Here is a 12,370-nt window from a genome sequence, read left to right as displayed (position 1 = left end):
AACAGTACATGTTGCCTCTTTCTTAGTAAGTATGAATGATGGGTGTGAATTTGCATCAAGAGAAAGTGATAAAAAAAGGCAGCCCAGGGCAGCTATGGAGACAGAACAAGCCAGCCTAAGGGGAGAGATTGTAAGAGTGAGGGGGTTTCCTCCCTATCTTAGTAACTCACTTGTAGGACACAAATACTAAGGCTGCAAAATTTTGGCCAGACCAAGAAAAAAAATCAATTTTAATGCTTTTCTGTATGTAATTTACTTTTTAAATATAGGTCAAAATTGCATCTCCCCCTCAAAGAAAAAAGAAACTTACTACATTTCTAAGAATGTTCCTCCAGAAACATGGAACTGAAAGCTATTTTTTATTGATCTGGCCCTTAGAAAACAATGGGGCTTTTTCTTTAATTTACCTAAGGAATTGACATAAAAATCTATTGCTCTGTACAAGAAAGTCAGAAAATGTCAAGATGTTACAGGGCAGGGAGAGGGGCACCCCAGATCTCCCAAACCTGCCTGCTCTAAATAGGTTCTGCCATCCGCCGCATCAACACAAAACATATAAGACTTTAATGGGAAGGAGCTTTAATACAATTAGGGAACAATATGGAAAAGACAAAGAATCTAGTTTCTAAATCAAGCACCCAAAGTTACCCATCCCCTCATGGGTAAAAGTCCACCCAAATGGGATTGGCCCAGAACAAGGCCTGAAAGTCTGACACAAGACTAAAGCACCTTTTGGCGGGGACCCACAGAAAAGGATCGGAAACAACTGGACAAGTCTGGGAGGAAAAGAGCAAAATCAAAATCGAGATAAAAGCTGCCATCATTAACCTCTCCACGGGTCTCTCACCCGCATCTGTGTCACCCAGTCCACAACCAAAAGGCAAGCGCAGTTTCTTCACATGTCTCTCGGCCCCATGTGCCTCCTCCAGGTCTCCTTCTGGATCTCCATCCTGCTTCCTTCCTTCCTCAGTCTCTTCTCCAGCTTTTTCTCCTCCCTGCTCAGTTCCACCTTCCTTTGGGTGGGGCAGGGAACCAGAACTTCCCCTTTTCCTGAGGACCACCCTGTTACAAAGATAAATGGCAGAAATACAAAACTGGAGATTTTTCACAGCAAGGTTTTTTTAAATTTTTTTTTTTTTTTTAAAGAGCTGCTGGAATATTTTTTTTTAAAGATTTATTTATTTATTTATACAAGCACTGGGTACAGTCAGAAGCACAGGAAGGTGAGAGAATTCACCAGAGCCAGAGGGGAGAGCAGAGCAGGCAGACTGACGAAATACACTGCTGAGGGGAGCAGTGGGCGGCAGGAGAGGTCTGCGTGCCAGGTGGGACCCTCGCCTGGCAGCCGGGTATCGAACCGGCACTGCAGAGGCTGCAGGCAGCTTCACAGCCCAGCGCTCAACCACTGCGCCACTGGGCAGGCCCCACAGCAAGGTTTTATGTATGACATTTGATTACAACTATGCAACATGGAGAAGTGAACCTTTGGACTGTAAAATAAATGCTAATTTTCTTACCCCCTCATCCAGAAGCCCTCTAAAATGTCACATTATTAATTTAGTGGCTTTACCAGGAATCAGTACATGTGGTTAATATGTGTACTTTTTTTTAAATTAATATGCTTTATTTTTAGAACAGTTTTAGATTTACAGAAAAATTGAACAGATACTACAAAGAATTCCCACATACTCCTCCTCTCCACAAGGTTTCCCTTATTATTACCATATTGCCTTAGTGTGGTATATTGGTTAAAATTAATATACTGATGTTGATACAATATTATTAATTGAAATTCATACTTTGCAGTAAGATTTCCTCTGTGTTCTATAGTTCTATGGGTTTTGATAAATTTATAATAGCATCCACCATTATATTATCAAACAGAATAATTTCATTGCCTTCAAAATCCCTGGGTTCCACTTATTTATGCCTCCTCACGTCCCCTGGCAACCACTGATCTTTTTGCTTCCAAAGTGTCATGTGGTTGGAATCATCCAGGCTTTCACACTGATTTCTTTCACTAATTAATATGCATTTAGGGTTTCACATTGTGTTTTCATGACTTAATAGCTCATTTCTCTTTATCACTCAATAATATTCCATTGTACAGATATATCAGTTTGTTTATCCATTCACCTATAGAGGGACAGCTTAGTTACTCTAGTTTTGTTGATGATGAATAAAACTATCATAAATATTTAGGTGCAGATTTTGGGTAAATATCTAGGAGCACAATTGCTGGTCCTATGACAGGTTTATGTTAAATTTTGTAAGAAACTGCCACATGCTGTTCCAAATGACCTATATCATTTTTCGTTCCTACCAGCAATGAATAAGAGTTTCTACTGCTCCACACCTTCATCAGCAATTGTCAGGTTTTTGTTTTAAGCCATTCTAATAGGTATGTAGCAGCAGCTCATTGTTTAATTTGCATTCCTTAATGGCATTTGATACTGAGCATCTTTTCATATTCTTCTTTGTCATTTGTGTAATTTCTTTGGCACAATGTACATCCAGATTTTTTACCCTTTTTTAAATTTAGCTATTGGTTTTCTTATCTTTAAGTTTAAGATTTCTTTGTACATTTTGGATATTTGTCCTTTATCAGATATATATTTTGCAATTATTTTCTCCCAGTCTTTGACTTTTGTTTTCATTTGCTTAGTGGTTAGTGTGTTCTTATGCTTTACTGAGAAAAGTTTTTAAAACTACAATCTCATAACAGCAATAAATGCAACATTTCATAGTAAACAGTTATGATCTCATTCATGTGGTGATAGGGTTCCTGTCTGTGAACCTAGAATTTTTATTTAAAGGAGAGAGTCAGGTCTTGGGTGCTGTGACTGACTATCCTGTGTTCTTAGAGATATTGCAGCAGCTCTGGGAAAAACAAGGCCTGGACCTTAGCTGTATCATTTTTAGATTAAGAACAATTCAGGAACTGTATTTACAGTCCAATCCTGGATCTCCTTGCATGGATTACTCTATACAAACTGTGCTAATTTCTGTCTTTCAACCCAAGTACATAAGAAATAATCATTTTCCTCACTTCCTTTAATTCAGCCTAATTCCAGCTCCATATGCCCATTCTGCCAGCTGGATAGGAGATCTCATCTTGTGCATACTGGGGTGCCTGTCCCCTTCTGCAGTCTAGTTAGAGTGCATAAAGTTTGTCAGATGTTTAGAAAGTGGTGGAAGGGCTCAAGTCCCGAGTCTGTCCTGCTTGTTATTGGCCACCTCACCATCTAAGTCCACCATGGCCTGTAAATTCTGACAGATTTCTGCCCCCATGCCTCCAAGCCTCCAAACATGAGCCAAGAGTACTGCCTCTGTAGGCATGCGCCGTCATCCTTGGGAATTCTATCCCAGTGAAAACACTGAGAAAGGGGTGTTCAGACCCCACTACTCGCACGATCCATACCCTTCTGCCACTCCCTTCCTTTCTCTTGCATCTTAAAAGCACTCTCTTCCCCTCTCTGTAGTGCATCTATATTATTTCTCCGATGGGCTTTCACAGAAGTCCAGAAGCATCTTAGACTTTAGGCCTCTTGTTTTCTCCCATGCAAAGATCTCTGTCAAGAAAGCTCAGAAAGCAAATACCAACATTGAGATGAACAAGGCAGCTATAATTATTTGTGGAAACCATTTTATTCTATTTCAGAAGCACCTCTATCAGGCCTCCCCTGGTGGCGCAGCGGTTGAGTGCTGGGTTGCGAGGCTGCCCGCAGCCTCTGCAGCGCCAGTTCGATCCCCAGCCACCGGCAAGGGTCCCACAAAAAAAAAAAAAAAAAAAAAAGAAGCACCACTATCACCTAAAATACCTTTAGGCTGCCTCTTGACCACTGACCATGGGTAGGTATTTATTTATATAGAGCAACAAATATGTAACTGGAATTGGGAAGTTCAACCAGGTGTTTGGATGTTTCCAAATGCCCACAGGTTTCTAGCTTTGCCTCCAGAGTAGATCCCAAACTTATGATCCCAGAGAAATATCTCCTGGGCAAAGCTGAACAAGGACAGCAGCTAAGTATATTTCCCTCAGCTAGATGCCATCTCTAGCCACTCCCTTCCTGCTGGTTTTCCTTACAGCCTTAGCCTCCTCAGGCCTGAGAACATCCGGGAGTGACAGTGGAGGAAGCAGCCCCACACAGAAAGCAGTTTTCTGAGGTTACCAGCAACTTCCTCCTTACTAAACACAAGGAACTGATCTTCTTCATTCTGCTTCACCTCCTCTCAGCATATGATACTGTTGACCTCTGTGTTCTTGGCTCTGATGACCCTTGGGTAAGGCCTTCTTATTGATTCTCGAGTGACATAAGACTTGGAGGGGTGGCTAGTAAAATGGATGACATATATGGGATTTAGAGTAATTTTGATTGGCTGAACACTGGCCTCAGACACTGACACACAAGCAAGTTGGGCCAGGGAGTGGTGATCTGACTTGCCGTGGAAAAAAGTCATGGTCAGCCAACCTCCCAGTTGAACTGTTTATGGGTAATTTGATCTGTGACTCATTAATGAAAGTGATTTTGTCACTGCCCACTCCATTCTGTGAGCCTCTCTGCAAAGAGGTGTGTTGACAAATTGTGGGAGACCCGGGCTGGAGGGAGAGGTGCCGAACTGATTAGTGTTCTAGAGAGCACATCATACGAGAAACAGTTGAAGATACTGATAATATTTAGCTAAGAGAAGAAATTATTAAGGCAATTTAAATATATGTTTTCAACTATTTAAGAGGTTTTACATAAAAGGGTAAATATGCACACATGTATCTATCTTCTGGGAGTTCTAAAAAATAGGACAGTAACAACTAAATGTTACTTATGGGATGGGGGGCTAATGTGAGTGTATCTCTCTATATACATCTATATCACAAGTGTGTGATATGCTTAGTATTACTTCTGTGAAGAAACTAAGGTCCAGAGAAGTTAAGTAACTTTCCAAAAAACACACAGATATTAACTAGTGGAACCAGGGTTTAAATAGGTTTAAACAGGTCTCTGTGATTCTAAAGCCCAGTGTGATAAATTATTTTTACTCATCCTTTATTTATGGCAAATGATATTGCTATAAAAAAATTTTTAACATTAAGATTCCTTTTAAGTAAATTTACTTATATAAAGTAAGTTCAGAGGGAAATATCATTTAAGGAGAAGTATAGACTTTACATGGATATAAAGTGGCACTAACAGCTAAATTTAGGAAATACTTAAATTTAGGAAATACTATCCCAAATATTTTGCTATCAGAATTTTCCAATTTAGCCTAGCTTCTATTTTGACTGAGTACAGGAAAATTGAAAAAATAAGTGAAGTGTGAGTGAATTCTTCTGTGTGCTAGTAGGTGGGTAATTTTAAGTGCTACAATAAAGAAACCAAATGGACCCTTTCAAATTAAAAAAAAAAAAAAACTATCTTATCGTAAAATCCAGAGGAAAACCCCAGGTGGGGCCTATCTGAATAAAGGATAAAGTTTCCAAGGTATGCATATAGAATGGCTGGGGGGAAGTGATGACCTTGTGAGTCAGGACCCAGAGCCCACATAAGAGCCTGGACAGATGGTGAAAGGGTTTGTTTTGGGAAGAATGATCATCAACTCTCCTATGATAGAAGGAAGATCTTTGTGGAAAGATTGAAGTGAGAATTGGACAGTCTGAAAAGAAAATAGGAAAGTAATAAAAGACTAAATTGCTGTGTGACATGCTCTGTGCCAAGTGATTTTTACATGTGAGATCTCTATTTTCACAACAATGCAACAAGGAAGATATTATTAATCACATTTCACAGATGAGAAGACTGACACTTGGAGATGTTTAGTAATGTGCTCAGGGCCCAGTGGTCCAGCCCGGATTTGACCTTGGACTGCCAGTTCCAAACCCAAGCTACTTATGCTGCACCGCCTATCCTTGCTTGGGGAGCTGTAACAGCTTTCACCTACTCACTTTTCATTTCTCCTGCCTGGCAGGGAACAGCTAGCTGCAGACTCAGAGGCACATAAATGCACCCCACATAGATTGGAGCGTTTGATTGGGTGAGATAAGAAGCCATAGATTTGGGCAGCATTTTAATGAGAAAGCTGTCCCTGCCAAGGCACTAGGTTTGGAAAAATCCACTCGGCATCCATATGCTTTTCAGAGTTTTGCTTGTGACCACCCCCAGACTCAAGTACACTGCCCACTTTCAAGGAATTGTGGACCAAGGTAACAGAAAAACTCTAGAGTAGGACGATTAAGATTTGATTGGGATAATCTGCAAATAGGGGTTGTGCATATTAATTACCTTTTAGCAGGCAATATATCCATGGAGAGGTATTCAGTGAATGAGTTGAGATGAGCAGTATCTGGACTCTGATCTCTCTGATTGAGGAAAGTCTCCTGCAGTTCTGTGAGTCAGACACAGTGCCTGGCACATGGCTGCCTGGTAAAACATTTGTTGAATTGAGATGGATCTTTATCTATGGGCTCAAAAGCTGTACTCCTGGATCTGTCAATCTGTCAGGGAAGGTGTGTTTTTCATTTTTGTGGCTGGGGTTGTCTTTGGGGGGTTTCCTCAGGGCTTTACATTCGCTCACTCTCTGAGGCTGCATTTGCAGTCATTCTCATCAGTGGAAATGCCCACTTGCCAGCAGAAATTATTTGGAACCAGCAAGAAAACTGCTTCTGTCTGCGGTGTTGTTTCTCTCTGTCAGTTCCCCTTTCTGTATGTGAATTCTAGCTTTGGCTCTACACTATTCGATTCTTTGTAAAGTGTGCTTGCTCCTTGTAGTTGATTTTTATTTTTATTTTTATTTTTATTTTTATTTATTTTTTTTGGTGGGACCCTCGCCCGGTGACTGGGGATCGAATCGGTGCTGCAGAGGCTGCGGGCAGCCTCGTAGCCCAGTGCTCAACCGCTGCACCACCAGGGGAGGCCCTCCTTGTAGTTGATTCTTAATACCTTGCTTCTGTATTCCTCGGGAATGTCACTGGGTTTATGCACCTGGTCTCTGGGAGCTGCAGTGGATGGGCCTTTGTGACAGGTATGTTTCTATGAAGCCCACATGCCTGGGGATCATGCTGTGGGTAAGAGGGGGTATGGAGAACGGGCTTAAAACCTCTGATCATCAGGCTTGATTCTCAGACTACCTACACTGGAGGTGAGACATTACAAAAACTTGTCTCTTTCAGAACATTTCTTCATCTGCTTTGATGAACTAAAAGGAAGGCAGGAAATAGAAGGTACCACTTAGAGTTGGTAGCCACTCTTGGAGTGCTGTGGACTCCAAGCAGCTCTTTTCAGGAGCAGCTATCCAAAGCTGCTGGGCCTGTCTGACCCCCTGTTGCCAGTGGTCAATCCAGAAAGCAGGGGTAAAATCCAGTCTCTCTGCAGAGGCCTCTTTTTGGGATATTTTGGGATATTTTTTGGGGGATATTTATTCTATCCAGAAAATTTTCCCCAGTTTTCCTTCCCATCCAATTACCCCATCCCAATATTAGACCCTCTTGGCATGAGAGACCAATAATTCACTTGAAAAAAAAATAGCCTTAGGTCAAAAAAAGAGCCTGAGCTGTGGTTCACCATGTTCTGTATACCATGAACATATTTGCATTTGCAAATAGGGTTAAAATAGTGCCTCCATTAATACTTATTTAAAGTTCTGGAAAGACAGGTGAATATAATTTTTGGCCAAGGGAACTTCCTGCTGCTCTCAAATTGTAATAACTAAGAGATGATCCATTCCTCTGACATCCAAACTCAATTTTGAGACAAAGGCCATGGACTAAAATGTGTCTACGTAGTTATGTGTGCACAAGTTTGCAGTTCTTTATGTCTTCTCGTTGCTACTACAGATGCCATTCAAGCTATTTATGTGAGCTATCTGTCACATGTATATTGGTAACTTTTATAATGACTCATTTTTAAAAATCACTGTTCATGTGCATGTTTTAAATACATTTATTGAGTAATTTGGATTTTTAATATGGAACTCAAGAAACATGGTCCCTGAGCTATTAAAGCTCCTAGCCTAGTGGAAAATTAGCATGAATTAAATAATCACAGTAAAAATGACTATATAGGAATGTTGCTTTAAAGGGGAAAAGCTGGTTCTATGATTGTGCTCACTTTTCTTAACTGTGTCTTTGAGCTTGATGTTTCAAGTTACTGTAATATCCCTGAATATCAAAAGTCCCTTCCTGGTGGAGGTGGGATTGGGTTTTATGGAACTGAGGCTAGAGTGGGCGGGGGAAGAACACATAAGGTGAAAAAGTCAGCCAAGCCAGAGTCTTCAGGGGAAAATCAAATTCCATGTTTCAAAAATCAGATAGAAGTGGGAATTGAGTGTAGGAGTCTCTGGGCCAGGAGATTGAAGTTGTGAAGGCGTAGAACTAGAGGGAAATAGTTGAAACAAGAAAGGAGGGTGATGAGAAGATTACTTGGTCGTTATCCAGCATTGAAGCAAGGATTGACAATTCATCTTCCATGGCCAGTCAGATAATAATATTTGGGGGCAGGAAGGAAGGATAGGGCCACCAGCTGAGCATATGCTCTTTCATTGGACCCATCTTCATCTCTAATATAGAGACTTATTTCTGAACTATACAGCAGAGCAATTGGGCTGTGGTGTAGGGACAAGACACCATTTTGAAATGTGTTAGAGAAAGAAAAGTGTGTTCTCAGCCATCTCTCCAGCAAGACTGGAAAAAACATTCCATATTCTTTTCCCTCCTTTCACGAGTATGATTACTTTCTGAGTTTCATTCCTTATTTAGATAAATTAACTTAGTGACTTGAAAAAAACAACAACAACACATTCTCCCTTTCAGCTAGCATTTAACAGGGGCTTTCAAAAATGCCTTAACCCAAGGAATGAGTAATTTGGGAATTCCAAGCACCAATGTAAGGCTGGTACTCGCATGGGGAGAGGGGGACATCCCTCATTTGTGCCCTTGAAGCATTGGCTTCTGTCTTTGACCATGATTCTGGTTCTGAGACAATGGAAAAGTGCTCCCTTCACGGGTCAGGATTGGCACAGCTGCATTTTAGTGAGTTCTATGGGATTTATAATGGCAGGCAGAGCCTTAATGAGATGGATACAGACTCAAAGACGAGGTATCTGTAAAACTTTTCATGATGCTTAATAGGCCTTTTATGGCAAAAAGGAAAAATGTATTCTAAAGCCACTGATCCTTTGAAAGGGTGTTCTCTTTAACTCAGACAAGACCAATTCTAAATATGCCCGCAAGAACTGGGCATCTATCTCATACACAAACTTGCTTTTGGGGGACTGGAAAATCTTAATAATGCCAGGGCCATGCTATGTTCTTTCTTTTGGGTTAGTGAGGAAAACATACTCTTGATTGTAATGCTGTCAGTTACCTATAATATTGGGAAATTATAAAAGCATTTTTCTGCTCTTGTGAATCTTCATAAACATGCCTTCTTCATTGCTGTGCATCTTTGATGTTGTTCTCCTCATAACTGTGTCAAACCCTGTGCTCCCAAATGGGTTTGGGAAAAGACAGCTAATGAAAGGAGAGAAACTGTTAGGTAGAAAATTTTCCACAAGGGCCTCCCTGGTGGCACAAGGGGTTAAGCACCGCACTATGAAGCAATTCGTGGCCCCCACAGCACGAGTTTGATCCCTGGCCGGCCAGGGAGCAACCCACATGGCGCAGCAGACCTCTCCTGCCTAGCCCGCTGCTCCCCTCAGCAGTGTACTTCGGTTAATCTGCCTGTTCTGTTCCCCACTCTGTCTCTGGTGAATTCTCTCACCCCCCACACCTCTGGCTTGTACCCCAGTTCTCATATGCATAAATAAATAAATCTTTAAAAAAGAAAAAAAAAAGAAAATTCTCCACAAATGGGACCCCAGGAATATTTGTTCCAGCAAGAGATTAGAAATCATATCAACCTTTCAATCCAGCTTGTGCTAGAAGGAGACAAGACTGGCAAGGGACCTCCAGGGAAGCAGAGCTCATACTGGGTGACATGTATCCACTGCAATCATCTCTGTGTCCACCAGACACCAAGTGCTATTCACGTTTCTGTCAAGGCATGACTCTTGCTCACCTTTTTCTGGTTATGCTCAGTGTTCCTACACCTGCTCAATCTCTTCCCCTCAGGTCTACCAGCCTTCGCTTTGGTTTTCTTGATTCCTAATAATAGCCCCAACTTCCTCTCTCAGGCCCCTGACAGGCTTACTTTCTTTAAACTTTCACTGCATTTTGCTTTCTGCTCCCAAACTATTAGTACCAAAATCCCAATTTTCTATCAAATCAAATAAATTCTTTGTCTGACTTTTCAGATCCTACTAAGCTATCCTCCTCTACTTACAGAAACTAATTTACCATTATTTGTCCAAAGTCAACCTCTCCTAAAGTTCAGTTAGCTTTTCTTATTGTCCTATATAAAGGTCACGGTCATTCCACTAGTTCCATGTGTCCTTAGAGTCTTTTTTGTATTTGATTGTGGTTCAGAAAGTAGTTGTCAAAAAATATTATGGCAATAAGTAGCATTGAACATAAGATTTTGCCTCTGTTCCTCCATGCATGTGCACACATAAGTATGTGTCCAGGAGCATGGCCTGATAGTTTTCTAGCTAACTTAATCAAATGTGTAATGATGATACATCAGAAAGCAGTAGGTCTCTGAGTCCCATTAACAGGATGGCAAGGAGGCAGGGTTGTATCTCTTTAGGGACCTGTCTGAAGGACTGTCATGGGAAGAATTGTAAGTTTGCAAAGCCTTTCAAAGACAGAGGCAGATGGCCAATGCATTGAGTTCTAGAAAACCAACAATTGCCTTTGTGAGTGGGAGATAGCAATTCTCAGAAAGATTTTATTAAGCAGTGCTGTGGCCAAGGCTGACAACTCTCAGGAGTGGGAGTATCAGAATAAGTGGGCTTAGTTAGAGCCAATATAAGATAAAAGTCTCATCTGCCCTAATAGAAATTGACTTTCCTATATGCACTAGCATGCTTGACTCCCTCTTTCTGTGACCAGTGTATAGTTCTGAGACTAAGTCTGAGCACTTTTAAGGCCCAGTTCAGATGGTACCACTATCACCCCTCTCTTCTGGACTGCAGGATTGCTTCCTCTTTTCCATCTCTTCTGAATCACTGGTTCACTTGTAGTCAGCTCAGCAAACCCCCTCCCCCCACAAACAGTAGAATCTTCTAAATGTACCACACTATTTACGATTCTAAATGAGGAAGGACTCAGGGTGGAGGACAAGGAAAGGCTATGTGTCCAGGTTTTCTCCTTTAACTTTCTTTCTTCCTGGGAAGGTAATGAGAGTTTTAAAGGCAAATTTAGAAATTTGGGAGTTCAACCACCCACCCAATTCAAGAATCCCTCCTCACATGTCTCCCCTGCATTATCATCCCACTTTTGCTTGAGCAATTTTGGTGATGAGATGTTCATTACCTCACAAGAAAGCCCAGTCTTTGATCACAGCACTTTATTCAGAGTTCTCCATTATCCGAAATGGAAATCTGCCTCCCTATAACTTCTACTTACTGAACTACTTGCCCCTCAGGATTGGTACATGTGTTATCACACAGGAGGGCTCTTCAAAATTTGCAGATGGCCATTATGTAGTAAGCTACTCTTCTCCAAGTTCATTACCCCCAGTCTGTTTCAATGTTCCTCATTTGACATAATTTCATTATTCCCTAATGAATCATATTGTTCCTTCTCTTGATGAACTCTAATTAGCAGTGTCGTTCAAATAGAACCAACCTCATCCAAATTATATTACAAGTGATGTGGTCTGATTAGTAGAGTATGGTGACTAAATTCTACACAAAGATTGAATTAATGCCAAGTTAACCATGCCACACTAAATGTAATTTTTATATTTACTATGAATGTGTAATTTCTTTGTTGTTTACTTACTCCACAGTTGTTACTTCAAAACTTAAGTACACATCTTTATTCTTATCCTCATGAGATCCATCTTTTCAGGCTTTATGAATGTTAATTAAGCTGGCCAACTTAATGACTATCTGGTTCATTGTCTCATCTGCATATTTGAAAGCAGAAGTGCAATTTCTCTGCTTTCATTCATATTTTTACTGAATATGTGAAAGTGGAAAGATGAAAAACAGCTCTGTCACATTCACTGCAGTCACAGACTCTTAAAATGATTCCTGGCACTCAGTTGTTGAATGAATGAATGAATGAATGAATGACTCAGTCAATCAATATCTCGTCCTCCTCCATATTTAATCTGTCCTGTATCCTGTTACTTATACTCCTAAACACTGCTTGAATCTATTCCTTTTTTCCACTTCTGCTGCCACCATCCTAGACCAAACAGCCATCTGCTTTCTCTTAAGTGACTATAGTAGCCAAATTAGTCTTCCAGCCTCTGTTCTGGCTCCCCTTTTA

The 12,370-nt window shown here is 40.8% G+C and overlaps 1 protein-coding gene across 6 annotated transcripts in view; it reads left to right on the top strand.

Annotated features, from left to right (window-relative positions):
- CD86 (CD86 molecule) overlaps positions 1-12,370 on the top strand; it is a 59,137-nt gene that overhangs the window by 14,623 nt on the left and 32,144 nt on the right. For 4 of the 6 annotated variants that reach the window (XM_054700525.1, XM_054700524.1, XM_037525457.2 and 1 more), the window contains exon 1: positions 4,210-4,284. The exons of the other annotated variants lie outside the window; for them this stretch is intronic. In XM_054700525.1, the coding sequence (XP_054556500.1) occupies positions 4,241-4,284 (44 nt within the window). In that variant the 5' untranslated portion in view covers positions 4,210-4,240. Of the gene's footprint in view, positions 1-4,209; positions 4,285-12,370 lie in introns of those variants that run through there. 6 annotated transcript variants of the gene reach the window in all.

Source organism: Talpa occidentalis, unplaced genomic scaffold, assembly GCF_014898055.3.
Source record: "Talpa occidentalis isolate TD23 unplaced genomic scaffold, MPIMG_talOcc4v2.1 talOcc4.4, whole genome shotgun sequence".
Classification (NCBI taxonomy): domain Eukaryota; kingdom Metazoa; phylum Chordata; class Mammalia; order Eulipotyphla; family Talpidae; genus Talpa; species Talpa occidentalis.
This window is presented reverse-complemented; position numbering and strand designations above follow the sequence as displayed.